Source organism: Hemicordylus capensis, chromosome 3, assembly GCF_027244095.1.
Source record: "Hemicordylus capensis ecotype Gifberg chromosome 3, rHemCap1.1.pri, whole genome shotgun sequence".
Taxonomy (NCBI): domain Eukaryota; kingdom Metazoa; phylum Chordata; class Lepidosauria; order Squamata; family Cordylidae; genus Hemicordylus; species Hemicordylus capensis.
The window spans coordinates 302,818,368-302,834,041 of NC_069659.1; the positions used below are offsets into that span (position 1 = coordinate 302,818,368).

The 15,674-nt window shown below is 45.8% G+C and overlaps 1 protein-coding gene across 2 annotated transcripts; it reads left to right on the forward strand.

Moving 5' to 3' along the window:
- The first annotated feature begins 2,884 nt into the window (after nt 1-2,884).
- Nucleotides 2,885-15,448, forward strand: MRI1 (methylthioribose-1-phosphate isomerase 1). Of its 2 annotated transcripts, none has more exons than XM_053312963.1 (6): nt 2,885-3,037; nt 5,301-5,542; nt 5,629-5,798; nt 6,344-6,520; nt 8,937-9,161; nt 11,928-15,448. In XM_053312963.1, the coding sequence occupies exons 1-6, from the start codon at nt 2,906-2,908 to the stop codon at nt 12,059-12,061; spliced, it is 1,080 nt and encodes a 359-aa protein (XP_053168938.1). In that variant the 5' UTR covers nt 2,885-2,905; the 3' UTR covers nt 12,062-15,448. The 2 variants fall into 2 exon arrangements, with proteins under 2 accessions (XP_053168938.1, XP_053168940.1); XM_053312965.1 differs by having other exon boundaries at nt 2,895-3,105.
- Nucleotides 15,449-15,674: the final 226 nt, after the last annotated feature.

A 15,674-nucleotide genomic window follows, 5' to 3' on the forward strand; every position in this document is an offset into this window, starting at 1 on the left:
GAGGGAGAGCACCCAATCCTAAGGATCTGCTCTCCTCATCAGGACTAGGGGTGTGCACTGAACCGCCAACTGCGGTCCGTCACTGGGGTGGGGGGTAGCTTTAAGAGCGGCAGGAGGGTTTACTTACTCTTAACATTATGGTGCCAGAGCAGGAAAGCGGCAGGAGGGGTAAGTAAACCCTCCCACCGCTCTTAAAGTTACCCCCCATCCCAAACCGAACCACCCAGGTCCGGACCAGTCCGGAGGCCTTTTCAATGGCCGGTCCGGGCCCATCCCTAATCAGGAACAGCCCACTAAAGAGATGCAGTGCAGCAGCTGCCTCAGGTGCAAATTAACAAAGGCAGCAGATTGGTGGAGGGTGCCCTGTGCACATCCCATGCTCACAAACAGAGGCGTATTTAGAGAAAATAGCGCCTAGGACAAGCACTGAAATTGCGCCCCCTTTCCAAACATCTGACACCCATCTTTCAGATAACTTTACCATAATATCAGCTGAAAAATACAAGTCAAGCTCGTTAATCTTTTAATATTTCAAAAACTATTTAGCAGTGGATGTAGCCAGACCAAAAAATGCTGGAAAACTACAAATTTCAGTATGCTGGGGCTCATGAAATACCCAAATACTATGTGGAGGTGTACTTGGAAAACTAAATAGAAGTGCCTGTCTTATTCTCTACTATGCAGTGTAGCATCACTATTACATAAGTTTTAAAAATAAATGGAGAATTTGACTTTTCCCAGATACTCTGAAAATAATTAAAGGATATGCAGAGTAAACTGTGTCACTGCTTGGAATATATTGTAGTATTTCAGGAAAGACAGTGAAAATGAGAGAAAGAGAGCAAGAAACTCCCAGTGGGCCTTAATACTAAGGATTTCACACTGATTCAAAGACAAACTCACCATTAATAGCCATATTATAAAGACATCACATTTAACTCGCTTATCACAAGAAGCAAAGTAAGAGTAAATGAATACAATCTTAGCTCATAAGCTTCAGCTCAGTATTCACAAGCCCTGATTCTCTGTACATAGTGCCCAAATGAATGTGTGTACCATGACTTATATTATTAAAAAAAATTTTTTTTACCTGTAGCCCTTTGGGGGCTTCCTAAAGGCTGTAGGGGGGAGTCTGCAAATGTTTCCCCTCCCCCACTGGCCTCTAGGGCCTTGCAGGGACCATTTGAGCATGTGCAGTGGCCATAAATAAATAAATAAATAAATAAATAAATATATATAAATAAAATGGCCTCTGAAAACAAAATGACCACCGTGCATGCTCAAATGGCCTCTGTGAGGCCTGGCATGGCCTAGGGCCTCACAGAGGCCATTTGAGCATGTGCAGTGGCCATTTTGTTTTTGGTGGCCATTTAAAAAAAATTAATTTTTAAAAATGGCGCCCCTTTAAGTGGTACCCAGGGCACGTGCCCTGCCTGCCCCACCCTAGATACACCCCTGCTCACAAACTAGCCCTCCTCCACTGCCTCCACCCTCAGCACCCCTCACCTTGTATGCCACATGCTGCCAGTCGGCACTCTGCTTTCCTCTTCTATACTTCCTTCGCCCTTGCCTTTTGAATATGTGGGAGCAAGGGTGGGGGAGGAGCATTGGCATTGGCATGCTGCTGGTTGGGGAAGGGGGGGGTGTCAGCTAGGATAGAGGAAGGAGCAGCGAGCTCTACTGTCCTAACTAATATTTGCTGAATCATGGCCAGTGAGCCACTGTTTATGCTCACTCATGAGTAAACAGCCATAGGACTGGACTGCAAGACTGTCAAGCACTATTTATGGACTGCGGCGCTAATATGGATGGGCTTGAGCATGTGCCTACAGCACTGCAGTTATTGCCAGTGGCAGAGGCGCTCTTACCCTGGACCTCCAGGCCAAAGTCCAGGGCCTCTCCCTGGTGCCCGCCCCCAATCCTCTTAAGTCTGTTGAACTACAGGGGGTATAGTCACCGCACCCGGCCCACGCAGCTCCAGGCAGCCCAGCATGTCTGTGATCTGTGCCGAGCAGGATCTCTGCTTTAGAGTCAGAGGGGGAGTGGGGAAAGAAATATGTAGGATGGAAATATGATAAGTTGTGTGTTGAAATGTTTCTGCTAATGCATATTGGCATAAATATACCTGCTTTATATCCTTACATTCTTGTGAATTGAGTTGCTGTTTGTGCCCTCAAGAATTATATAGCTATAATTGAGCAGATGGATTCAAAGAACCCGGCCTCTTCAGCTCCTGAGGGCCCCCAGCTCCACCCCTCCCTATTTTCTTCAATATCTCCCTCACTCCAAGGGGCCTGTGGCCAGGGAAAGCAGAGAACACAGCCCTCCTCCCCCCTGCTGCCTGTGTCATGGGGTGTGAGTGTATAGGGAGATGATGCTTAATGACTCTGGGCCAGTCATGTAGCTCTCAGCCTAACCTACCTCACAGGGTGGTTGTGAGGATAAAAATAAGCATGTACACCACTCTGAGCTCCTCGGAGGAAGAGTGGGATATAAATGTAATAAATAAAAATAAAAATAACTTGCAGCCGGGGGTGGGGGCTCCAAAGGCTGTTTGGTTCAGGCTCCAAAATTACCTAGGTGCAGTTCTGGCCAATGGCATAGCAAAGTCCCGTCCCCCCCCACACACACACCTTTTACTGTGAAGCGCAGGCTGAGGCTCAACTCAGCTCAGCAGGCGGGGCCCCTCTCCCTCAGGGGCCCAGGGACATTTGCCTACATTTGCACGTGCAGCTTTTAATCACTGGTTTATTACGGTCGGGGTTTATTTCACACCACTTTCTTTTCCCGATGAGCGTTCCCCTCTAGGACCCAACAGTGCCTGTTGGCAGGGGCTGCTGTAGCCACGTGGACCGTTTCCTCTCCGGGGTTTGCCCCGCCTCCTTCAAGCTAACCTCGGGCAGCCATGAGTTTGGAAGCGATCCGCTATCGCAGGGGCTCCCTGCAAATCCTCAACCAGCTCCTGCTGCCTCAGCAGAGCCTCTACGAGGAAATCGGCAGCGTCCAGCAGGGCTGGGAGGCCATCCGGGCCATGAAGGTGCTGCAGTCGGGATGGGGAGGAGCGCCTCTGCCTGCTTGGGTCTGGTTCCGGAAGAATCTAGGGAGGTTCGCTACATTTTTCTTCCGCCAGGATACCTTTAACACCTGACGGGCAGTAATTCGAGAGGCGTGATGAGCAGAGCTTCGCATATGAGTTTCTGCCCAGAGGCTGGTAATAGAGCCGCAGAACAAAATGACATGATGCTGTTAGGTGCCCTCCCCGAGAAAGGAAAAACTAGGATTTTAGGGCAACGGCAAAAAATGCTTGTAGTAGGACTGAGTAGTGAGGTTTATCGTGTAGAGCCAAATTTACCTCTCAAGAAGTAGGATACTTAGTTGTTTAGCAAATGTGCTTTCAGAGGCCAGCTACATGATCAGGGAGAATCACCCGAAGCTCTTGTACAGCAACCCTTTCGCTGCACATAGAAAGCTAGTGTGTCAGGGTGGGATGTGTGACATGCCGCTGTGGAGACTCCTTTTAACATTCTGTCCAAGGACACTGACAGTAATATATTACATTGTGTTTGCACAGAATGGCTAGTGGGGTTGCAAGTCCTGCCCCTAGGTGGCCCTGCACCCCCCCCCCCGCCCCTTGATTTTGGCCAACACAATGTTGGCAACCCTATTGTGTATGATCAGTCACTTGAGATATCACACACGTGGTACACTCAGCAATGGCTGGCCGCCTGTGATTCTCAGCTCTTCTTATTCCTTTTCTTCTTGCACTGGACACTGACTTTAAATTGCAGATCCCAGATAAAGGCCATTGAAAAGGCACACTCCTAAGGCATGCTCTATGTTGAGGGTGTAATATATTAAAGCTTCATGTAGTGTTTAAAAATGCAACATTTCTGTGCCCTGTTATAGTGACATTCTGTTTATATTTGGGGCAGTGGAGAGAATACGAAGCTTTTGAACATCAAAATGGCTCAGTTGAAAAATGCTTTTCAGTGTCTTCCACATAGGACTGTAAATTTTGAACTGGTCCTGGGAAAGGAATTGAAATGAGGTATGTGGACAGTACAGATACAAGGCATGCTCTTCTGAATAGCATTCAGAAACCTGTCCTATTCGCCTGTGTTCATGTAAACAAGTGTAGATTTGAGGTAGCATACAAGACTCATGAACTCTGCTCTACAGAGTATGCTATGGAATGCTCTTAAGAACATAAGAACAGCCCTGCTGGATCAGCCATAAGGCCCATCTTGAAATATGGCAAGTTAGTAAGGAGTGCTGAGGGCATTTCTGGGTGCATTTTCAACACCGCTACCTAACCACATGCTAGCCCTATTCATACAAAATGCCACCACTCCTTTTCATGTGTGAGAGAAGCAGAAGTGCACCAGCTAGCCACATCTCCCCAACACCAATACCTTTGGCATCTGTCTGTGGTCATGTATTTGGCATTTGTCTGCTAACTGAGCAAAGAGGCACCTTTTTAAAGTGGTAATTCTCATTATTGAGCAGGAGGAGAGCAACTGGCTCTATCCAGCCCCAGCACAGCATCCCTCCAGTGGCTGTTGCTGGTATCTACCTTTTGTTTATTTTTAGATTGTGAGCCCTTTGGAGACAGGGATCCATCTTTATTTAATACTTCTCTATGTATATCGCTTTGGGAACTTTTGTTAAAAAGTGGTATATAAATAGTCGTCGTCCTTTACTGAAAGGGGAAGAGCTGAATCCAGAAAAGGTTCCTCCATAGAATCGTGGCTGCTCAGAGTTCCAAACCACATGGAGGAACTTTGCCTGCCTTCCCGTCTGTCCTTATCATACAAATGCTGAATGCATGGTTGCCAGGGGGTGGGGGGGGGGCGAGGCATGCATTTTATGAATTTAGGGAAAGGAATTTTATCTGACTGGGCTACTACTCTTCTCACTCCTAGCAGACTGGATTCAGGCTTGAGCCCTGGCATCTTTTTTCAGAGGTTAGCCTCTTTAAAATTAGCCTGGCAGAAGCAGGGAAATCCAGAGTCCTGTAGAAACCAGTGTGTTCCAATCTGGACACAGCATGATGCTCCTTCTAAATAATCACATTTACTTTCTGATGCTACCAACTTGCTGCCTCGTTATCTGCGACCAGGTGATCCTTTTCTTGTCTGCTGGTTTCACCTGCAGTATAGCACACTTGCAGTGCCTGGCTCTGTGTTCTCAGTCTCCAGGGCATCTTCTACACATGAATGTACCTGTGTTGGTTGGCTAAGCCCTAATCTTTTGTCAATCCCTTGTGTGGTGCTTGCACGCTAAAGGAGTTTTCCTCTTAGGTGCGAGGTGCTCCAGCCATTGCCATTGTAGGCTGTCTGAGTCTGGCAGTGGAGCTGTATCATAAAGGAAACTGGGAACAGAGCATGAGCAAACTGGAGAACTTTGTGTTAGATTCGCTGAATTACCTTGTGAGTGCCAGACCTACTGCGGTCAACATGGCCCGGGCAGCTCAGGAGCTGGGCCACTTTGTCCACCAGGAGGCCAAGCGTGACGGCGCTACGGCAGAAAGACTGCAAGAAAGGTGAGGGGTCCGACAACTTCCCCTTCATTTCCTACCCCTAGAGTTGTAGGCAAGAATATATAAGTCAGTGTAACTTCTCATCACAGTGTGATCAGCTGGGCAGAAGCCATGTTGGATAAAGACCTGAAAGATAACAGGAGCATCGGGGAACATGGGGCACGTCACCTCCTGCAGCAGGCGGGGCAGGACAAGGTGATAGTCCTGACCCACTGCAACACAGGCTCCTTGGCCACTGCTGGCTATGGCACTGCACTTGGTAAGTGACATCTGCATCTATGCAAGGGACACCTCAAAAGCACAGGTAGCAAATATATTCTGCCACTACCATTACCCTTCACAGGAACTCTGACTCCCACTGATTTCCTCTGATTCGTCACTATAGACCTATTTAGGCATTATGTTGTTTGAGTGTTCAGGTGTATACACTCATACATGTTTCTGTGTGAATGACTGCACCTTTGTTCATTTTAAGAGTGAACCTGGGTACATGCCTCTGAAATGCCTGGGACAGACAGGACGTGTACTGCTGTATCTGTGAGTTCAAGTTAATGTATGAATGGCTGTACCTGTGCACAGATCTGTACCTGTGTACACTTTATGCTCGTGTATGAGTGTTCAGCATAATGTCTGAATAGGGCTTTTGCCTCTTGTCTGAGCCAAAGAAAGAGGTGAAGAATTCCTAGCTGTATTGCTGAAGACACTAGTTTGTCATCCCTTCCAGAGTGACAGCTGGCAGTTTCTCCCTGCTTTAGCCCAATATCACCCATTCTCATTTTGATATTGACAATATTTCCTCTGCAGGCGTTATTCGCTCCCTGCATGCCATGGGCCGTCTGGAACATGTCTATTGCACAGAGACACGGCCATACAATCAGGGAGCCCGGCTTACTGCTTACGAGCTAGTGTATGAACAGATCCCTGCTACCCTCATTGCTGACAGCATGGCATCTTTCACCATGAAGGAAAAACAGGTTTCAGGTGAGTCCTTTGTGAGCTCCTCTTCCTGTTTGGTTGCTAAACTGCCTCCATACTGGTTTAACAGTCTCCTGTGTCAGCAATTTACTGTGCCAGGTGGGTTTGGTGATCAACCTTTATTTACAGACAAGTAGCAACTGGGTTGCTCCCTTCAGATAGTTGACATCTGAAAAGCTGTTGATGAACACGACAAACATTTATATACCGCTTTTCAACAAAAGTTTCCCAAAGCAGTTTACATAGAAATAAATAAAATGGTTCCCAAAGGGCTCGCAATCTAAAAAAGAAACATAAGATAGATGCTAGGAACAGCCACTGGAGGGATGTTGTGCTGGTGATGGATAGGGCCAATTTCCCTCCCCCTGCTCAATAAAGAGGATCACCACTAAAAAGGTGCCTCTTTGCTGAGTTAGCAGTGGACTAGCATGAGCACTTAGGAAGCTGCCTTATACCAAGTAGACTCTTGCTCCATCTAGCCAATACTATCTGCACTGATGGGCAACTTCTCCAAGACTTGAAACAGGAGTTGTTCCCAGCCCTACCTGGATATGCCAGGGATTGAATCTGGGACCTTCTGCATGCAAAGTGGGTACACGTCCACTGAGCTACTACAGCCCATAACTCAGCTTGCCTTGGGTATTGAAGACAGATTGGGATAACTGCTGTGGATGACACACCGTGAACAGCAGGCCTCAGGAGGGCCAATACTGACTTTAAAAAGAAAATATTGCCAACCTGGGCAATTTACAGGATCTCGTGCTGAATTAAAGAACTGGGGGCCCTTGGCTGAGCCTATTCATTCTCTGGCTGAATGGCTCTCTGGTCCTAAGCAATACTTTCACTTCCACTACTTTCCCAAGCATTAGATTCTGGTTGGGGAACACAGAAGAGCTCTGTGGTGTTGGGAGAAATCCTTTACTCTTTGAGAGAAGGAGGGGATGGAAATAGTTTGTGCATATGGACAAAGTCATCTCGTAGCATTCATGCAGTGGCACATTTCATGCCACTAGGAATTTCCTAGTGTGTACACACACACACACCTTTATATTCTGAACAACTTGTGAAGGTTAAGGCTGAGAGAATGTCATGCTTGAGGCCTTGTATGAGTTGGTTGCTAGTGATGCTAGCAGAAGAGGTTTCCGTCTGTATGCAAGGTGTGCCTAGAAGGAAATTGGGGTGGGGGGGAGGAGTTGCTTGGGGGTAAACCCCCACCCAACCATTAACACTGAATTCTTGGGGTGGGAAGAGTATGATGCCCAGTGTACTCCACTCTCCACTCATCCCCACTTATCTTTGTAAGAGCAATCCTGCTCCAGCTTGATATTTGCTGGTTTAAGTTGGGATTTCCTCAGTTATTTATTTATTTATTCCATTTATATACCGCCCTTCCAAAATGGCTCAGGGCAGTTGAGTCATTTTGAACTGAAAGTGGATGGGTGGGTGCAAATGCTGGCCAAAGGAGGGATGTAAAGTCTCCTCCCTCTTTCCTTCTGCCCGACTTCCTTTAACCACTGCAAATTATCACTTTGCCTTATTTGCATATAAAACAAGTTTGCACATACAAACACCACAGCATTGTTTTCAGTGATGCCATCAGCCCTGCTCTTCAGATCTTCCATAGTCTTATGAACTATGCTTAGCCTGCCAGTTCTCTAAAGTTAGCACAAGTGTGGATGTGCACAAATGTTTTGGTGGGGCAGGGAGTGGTACCTTTAAACATAAGTAAAGCAGGTCCTTACCTACTCCTCCACCGCCCTGCTGCTTTTCTGTGCATGGTTCTGTACTGCTCAGAAATGTGCACACGGTGGTGCTGAGATGCACATGGCCACCACACATGCGCAGCAGCTGTGTGCGTAGTCAGCAAAACCATGCTGACCACATACATGGCCATCATGCGTGCACGGTGGCCATGTGCGTCCCACCGCCATGTGCAGGCTGCTTGGTGAACCCCCACGGACATGCCTGGACTTCTGAGTGGTGTAGTGCTGTGCCCAGAAAAGCAGTGGGCGGTGGAGAAGCAGGTAAGGACCTGCTTTACTCATGCTTAAAGGTATTGCTCTCCGCTCAACTGAAATGATTTGGCAGGCTGCACTGAATTGATTCGGCGCATCCCTACTGGACTCGCTGAATCAGTTCATGCACACTCCTAGCCACAAGCTGTGAATGTCACACTGCTTCATTCATCTCATGATGGGGGAGCATCAACTGGGTTTTGGATTTTAGGAAATATTAAAGGATGCCCACGTAGGATGCCCATGTTGTCCAGACTGGTATAGTTCCAAAATATTTCTATCATAGCAGGGCTCCCTGTTTGGCTTTATTTGTACCTTACTCGGTTTAATGTCTATAGTTTGCTTTGGAAGGATACTGGACTCAAGACTGTGTCCAGGATTTAAAATTTGATCTTTCTTCTACCCAGCCGTCTTCGTGGGAGCAGACAGGGTTGTTGCCAATGGAGACACTGCCAACAAAGTCGGTACCTATCAGTTGGCTATTGCTGCAAAACACCATGGGATTCCCTTCTATGTAGCCGCACCAAGCAGCTCATGTGACCTGAGCTTGGAACACGGAGGGCAAATTGTTATTGAGGAGCGGCCTAGCCAAGAGCTGACGGATATCAATGGTGTGCGGGTTGCAGCACCAGGTACCAAGACATGGGGAGGATGTGTGCAAAAGATGGGAAATATGATGGAATGTTTGGATGGCTGCCAATAGGTTTCCAGACAAAATACAAAGTGCTAGTCATAACTTATAAAGCCCTAAACGGCATAGGCCCTGGGTATCTAAGAGAGCGTCTTCTTCACTACAAGCCCCACCGCCCATTGAAATCATCTGAGAAGGTCTGTCTCCAGTTGCCGCCGACTCGTTTGGTGGCTACACAGAGACGGGCCTTCTCGGTCGCTGCCCCGAGATTGTGGAATGTGCTCCCTGCTGAGATACGATCCTCCCCATCTCTGGCAATTTTCAAAAAACACCTGAAAACCCATCTTTTCGCCCAAGCTTTCTCAGCTCCCTAAAAAAATTTGGGTTTTAATCTCTGGTTTATTTTTAAATTGTTAAATTGTTTTTATGTTTTTTGTATATGTTTTAATTGTTTTTATGCTATTGTTAACCGCCCAGAGACGAAAGTTTGAGGCGGTGTACAAATTTGATTGAATGAATGAATGAATGAATGAAATGTTAAAATCTTCAGTTCTGTCAGCACTGATTTTACACCAGGCTATATAGGTCAAATGTATTTTTTAAATTTAACAGTAAGACTTCCTCATTAAAGAAAAGCTGGTTTGATATATTGAAATCCAAGACTGTTGAATAGCATGTCAATCTTCTTGGACAATATTTTGTTATTCCAGAGGAAAGGTGATCAACTTCACTTAGTGTAGTCACATTCTACTCCTAATTCTTTGCTCCAGGAACAAAAAAGCATGTCTTTGCACCTCAGTCCCTGCAGTTTTTACTGTATGTTGATCCCTTCCTGAGTGGTTGGAGCTCATGCATTCCCTGAATGATTAAATCGGCCTCTTTTGAGATGTCTGTCTTCAGGAGAACAGGGCCACAAAACCTTGATTGATTGATTAAGTGCTATCAAGTTGGTGTCGACTCTTAGTGACCACATAGATTCTCTCCAGGATGATCTGTCTTCAGCTAAGGGTGCACACAAAACTGGCTGGCGAGTCCGAACTGGACCTGGACCGTTTGGTCCAGCACCCCCTCGAAACCCCCCCCCCCAATTTGGTTCAGTTGGGGTGTGTGTTCGTGAATAATAATATTTTTTAGTCGCTTTCCCCACCGGGGGTTGCTAGCATGGCCACGGTGGACCTCCAGAGGCACCTCTTCCCCCTGCCGGACACCGAAATTGCCCCCCTCTCCTGGTTCAGGCACTCTTTGGCCCTTTCTGGGCCTCACCCCCATGGCAATGGCCATTTTGGTGGCCACCCTGCATGCCCAATGGGCCTCTGCATGGACTGGTCATGACCCAGGCCACACAGAGATCCATTATGCATGCGTGGCAGCCTCCAAAATGGCCACTGCAATGGAGGTGAGGCCCAGAATGGGCCGAAGAGTGCCCAAACTGGACAAGGTGGGCAGTTTCGGAGGCCGGTGGGGAAGGAGGCACCTCCTGAGGCCCATCCACCTCCCCCCCGTTTCAATTTTTTTAAATTCGTGTTCCCACCCCAAACATCCAGGGGCCTTTGGTCCAGCGCTGAACCGAACCAGGAGGTGTTCTATCCAGCACCAGACCATCGAACCGAACAGATTCAAAGTCGAACTTGCCCTTGAGCCTGTTTGCACAACTCTATCTTCAACCTGGCCTTTTAGGTCTCTCAGTGGTACATTCATTGCTGTCATAATCAAGTCCATCCACCTTGCTGCTGGTCATCCTCTTCTCTTTCCTTCAACTTTCTCCAGCATTATGGACTTCTGAAGGGAGCTGAGTCTTCACATAATGTGTCCAAAGTATTATAGTTTGAGCCTGGTCATTTGTAGGAAGTGCACAAATTGGTGTTCAGGTCAGTTTGGCGGCGGCGGCAGGGGTTATCTTAAAGAGTAGGGAGGGTGTCCTTACCCCTCCCTCCCAGTTGCGTTTCCCCTGCCAGTGCTGGTGCCAAAATTGCTGGCACCAGGCGGTAGCGTACCTCCTTGCCACCCTGGTCAGCGTCGTACCAGCCTCTTCTGTAGTCAGTGAAGCACATATTGACTTCTTTTTGGTATTCCTTGGCTTTCAATTATCCAGAATGCATCATCGATAATGTCTCTTGTTCCTCGGCCTTTTCTGAAACCATCTTGAACATCTGGCATTTCCCTTTCCACGTAGGGCTAATCTGCATAGGATGATCCTGAGCATTATTTTACTAGCATGAGAAATTAAGGATATTGTGCGATGGTTTTTGCAATCTGAGACTGCTAATTCTCTTTTCTTTGGTATGGGTATGTATACTGACCTCTTCCAATCTGTTGGGCACTGTGTCATTTTCCAGATTTGCTGGCATAATTTGGTTAGAGTTGACTGATTCTTCTTCTGTTGCCTGCCATATTTCTATAGGTATTCCATCAATTCCTATAGCCTTCCGATTTGGTAATGACCGGAGTGCTGATCTCATTTCATCTTACCCTACTAAAGGTTCTTGCAAGTAGGGAATATCTTCCAGAGCAGGGATTCTCAACGTTGGGTCCCCAGATGTTATTGGACTTCAACTCCCATAATCCCCAGCCCCAGTAGCCTTTGGTTGGGGATTATGGGAGTTGAAGTCCAATAACATCTGGGGACCCAATGTTGAGAATCCCTGTTCTAGAGTAGCCTTGGAGAAATAGAAAAAAGGCTGTGTGTATTCTAGTGAATTAATGAGGCCAATAAAGAGTTTTGGTTATAGCTTTGCTGGTCTAATAGTGTACTCTTTCTTCTTCCCAGGCATTGGTGTTTGGAATCCAGCCTTTGATGTCACCCCTCATGACCTATTAACTGGCGGCATAGTTACCGAATTTGGCGTCTTTGCCCCTGCTGAACTTCAAGTGGCCCTGACACAGGCAATGAGCAAAAAATGAAGATGTTGAGCTAAGGTCCTCTTGGATTTGCTCAGCAAAAGTGTGCACCTGGAAGATTTTAACTCCTGCACTATATAAGGACTTGACAGGATGTGCTTCAACCCCCCCATCTCTTTCTTTCTGTTCGTACATCGTTAAGGAATGCCTGTTACTTTCTCCCTAAATCTGTTGTTAAATGTTTGTTGGAGCAAACTAAAGAATAAGCACACAGTGTGTGTGTGTGTGTGTGTGTGTGTGTGTGTGTGTGTGAGAGAGAGAGAGAGAGAGAGAGAGAGAGAGAGAGAGAGAGAGAGAGAGAGAATGCTACAGAGCTAACAACTAGGTCAGATCTCCCTCTTTAAAAAAAATCCAATTCCTATCTAATGTCTAGTTCCTTAGGCATTCTATAAATACATATTACTGTATTGTTATCTAGCCCCTAGGAACATAGGAAGCTGCCATATACCAAGTCAGACCACTGGCCCATCTAGCTTAGTATTGTCTACACAGACTGGCAGCAGCTTTTCCAAGGTTGCAGGCATAGGAACATAGGAAACTGCCATATACTGAGTCAGACCATTGGTCTATCTAGCTCAGTATTGTCTTCATAGACTGGCAGCGGCTTCTCCAAGGTTGCAGGCCGGAATCTCTCTCAGCCCTATCTTGGAGAAGCCAGGGAGGGAACTTGAAACCTTCTGCTCTTCCCAGAGCAGCTTCATCTCCTGAGGGGAATGTTTTGCAGTGCTCACACATCAAGTCTCTCATTCAGATGCAACCAGGGCAGACCCTGCTTAGCTATGGGGACAAGTCATGCTCGCTACCACAAGACCAGCTCTCCTCTCCTCCAGGCAGGAGTCTCTGCCCTATCTTGGAGATGTCAGGGAGGGAACTTGGAACCTTCTCTATGCATGCATGCAGGTGCTCTTCCCGGAGCAGCCCCACCCTCTAAGGACAATATATTGCAGTGTTCACACACGTAGTCTCCCATTCAAATGCAACCAGGGCAGACCCTGCATGGCAAAAGGGACAATTCATGCTTGCTACCACAAGACCAGTTCTCCATTCACCTGAGCCATTAGTGACTCTACTGCCTGGGACAATTCTGCAAAGCTCTGTAGGAACAACATATAAGAGTTTGATTTTTCTTTTTTCTGCCAGCTGCCCTCCAGGCAGAATTTGTTTTATTTCAGTATCTTTAAAGGTGCTGGTGTTTCATTGAATGAAATACATGGCAGTCCTATTTGCACATAAAGCAAATTCATGTATGTTGAATTGAAGCTAAATATAGTTGCCTTTGTTTTCTGCTCAGGCTTTCATATGTCCTCTACTTGCTTCACAGGGGATCTTGCTAATATAGACTTCCTTTGATATAATGTGAAACTGTATGAATGCTGGTTTCTAGTATTTTTAATGAGAGGAGAAAGCTGGAGTAGTGGGATGCAAGTGTGGGATTTTGAAAAAACCTGTCTCCCGCCAATTGCTCACCTTTTGCAGTAAGAAAAATCCAAGGTTTGCTTTTCTGAATCAGACCAGAGATTCAGTTAATCTGGCAGTCTATCTTCAGTATTAGCAAACCAGCTCCTGGGAAGCTCACAGTCAGGGAATGACGGAAGACAACCACCCACACTGCTTTATTGGTAAGCTAATTGGGGAGAAATGGCCTCCTAGCAAATACAGAGGATATGTGTATTGAATTAATTGTCCAAAACCATTTTTCCCCCTTGGGCACATAAATCTTTTGGTAAAAGATTTCTGCCATTTATATTAATACTGCTAGGTCAAAATGTTTCCTTCAAAATAAGTTACATATTGATTGGAATGGGGCTTTATGATATTGATCCACTAAGGCTTTGGATGGCCTCATTCAATCATTCCCTACTGATTGTTTTAACTCATACTGCCCTCTATATCAGTGTCTTGCTGGATTCGACTCAGGAAAACTATTGCAGCATTCCTGTTCTCGATACCCTAATCTTGAATAAATTGTAGCCCTATTCATATGTGATGCACAACACACATACAGTCTGTGTACACTACATGCACATGCAGAACTGTGCATGTGTACATGCCTTATGTCCAACGCACATTAGTCTGCTTCCTACCTGTGCCCTGCATTTGATGGGGCCTATACCTCAACCCCTAAATATGTGTCTATTTTCCCATTCACCTGAATGGTAAAATAGGGACACGTTGGCAGGTATGCCTGTACCCAGGTTTACTTCTAAAAGGAACACATGTACAATCATTCTCACAAAAAGCATGCACATGTGTACATATACCTGTATCCAACTGCAAGCACAATGTAATGTCTGAAGAGGGCTTATATGGAAGTTCCATTGCTTATAACTTTATTGCAGATGTGGCACTAGAGGTGAGATTGGGAATACAGCCTTCCTCACTCACAGTTTTCACTTCCTTTCAATGGGACTTACTTTCAAATAATTCATTTGGGACAAAACCTGAGAATACCTATATGGATACAAATTTCTCTTTTTCCAGGCAACCCTTAGCTCCTACACAGCTATATAATAACTTGCTAGCTCTTCATACGCACCAACAGTTTCCCGCAAGGGATCCAGAATGACTGATTGGAGGACCACTGGTTCATAATTTGTCCTGTCCACCTTTTGATTGACATATGAACCATACCATGACTAAACACCTTCATTAGGTGCTGCTTTGGCCTGGAACTGGTAAAGTGTAGTGGGGAAATGGGAATTAAGTCATCAGTTCACATCACACTTCTGCCATGGACTCTCTAAATTGCCTTAATAAAGCCTTCAAAGGAAGGCAACCTTTGGATACAACCCACCACCTTTCAACTTCAGAAACTGCTATAAAATAGCAATGCTGCCTTACTTAATAAGTAATTTGTAATAATTATTAAAATGTATGCAAACTGATCTGAACACTTTAATATGCTATACAAACATGTAGTAGCAATATTGGCTTTGGTCACATTATACTCATTAAAAAAGACAAAAGACATTAGACCGGCTTCTCTGTATTTCCCTCCGAATATGGTTGTACCTTGCAACTCTGCAGAGATCTAGGACTATTTTTAGTATGCAAGGTGTGCGTCTCTGTGCAAGGTGGTTGCTGTTATCTTAAATCTATCCTTTAAAGTATTGTAAAATAGTATATGTGTTTTTATTCTTTTGCTTTTTGTTTTGTAAAATCTGGGGGCTGGCTGACCAACTTCGTGCTAGACAGTTATGGTAAGGCACATGCTGTTTGACATTTTAGAGGCAAAAACAGTGTAAGATTCCTGCAGCTAATAGGAATATGCCACAGCTTGTTCCAAATCATGAATATTTATTTTCCTTGAACAGCTGCTAAATTGCTCTGTGGAAGGTCTTGCATATTGTAATTAAACAATTAAAAAAAAATAAAGGATTAACAGTACAATTTTATGTGTTTACTTCAGAGTAAGTCCCAATTTCTGACATCCTGACTTAATCTACATGTATGTAACTAAAAAGGGCACACACACAGTGATAGCTGTGCAACCGTCAGGAACCTACTTTCAGGTCACATGGAGCACTTCTGAGGGAAGGTGGGATTAGCAAAAATTCCGCCCCCCACACAAATCATTGCATTTCAGAAATGGGGACGCTATAACTGTATGTATGTC

What these genes read in the sequence shown, in the direction of transcription:
- MRI1 (XM_053312963.1), top strand. Translation starts at nt 2,906, where the DNA reads ATGAGTTTGGAAGCGATCCGCTATCGCAGGGGCTCCCTGCAAATCCTC. An exon ending in GAAGGAAAAACAGGTTTCAG is followed by an intron (nt 6,521 to 8,936) that starts GTGAGTCCTTTG and finishes TCTTCTACCCAG; the next exon opens with CCGTCTTCGTGGGAGCAGAC. An exon ending in TGTGCGGGTTGCAGCACCAG is followed by an intron (nt 9,162 to 11,927) that starts GTACCAAGACAT and finishes TCTTCTTCCCAG; the next exon opens with GCATTGGTGTTTGGAATCCA.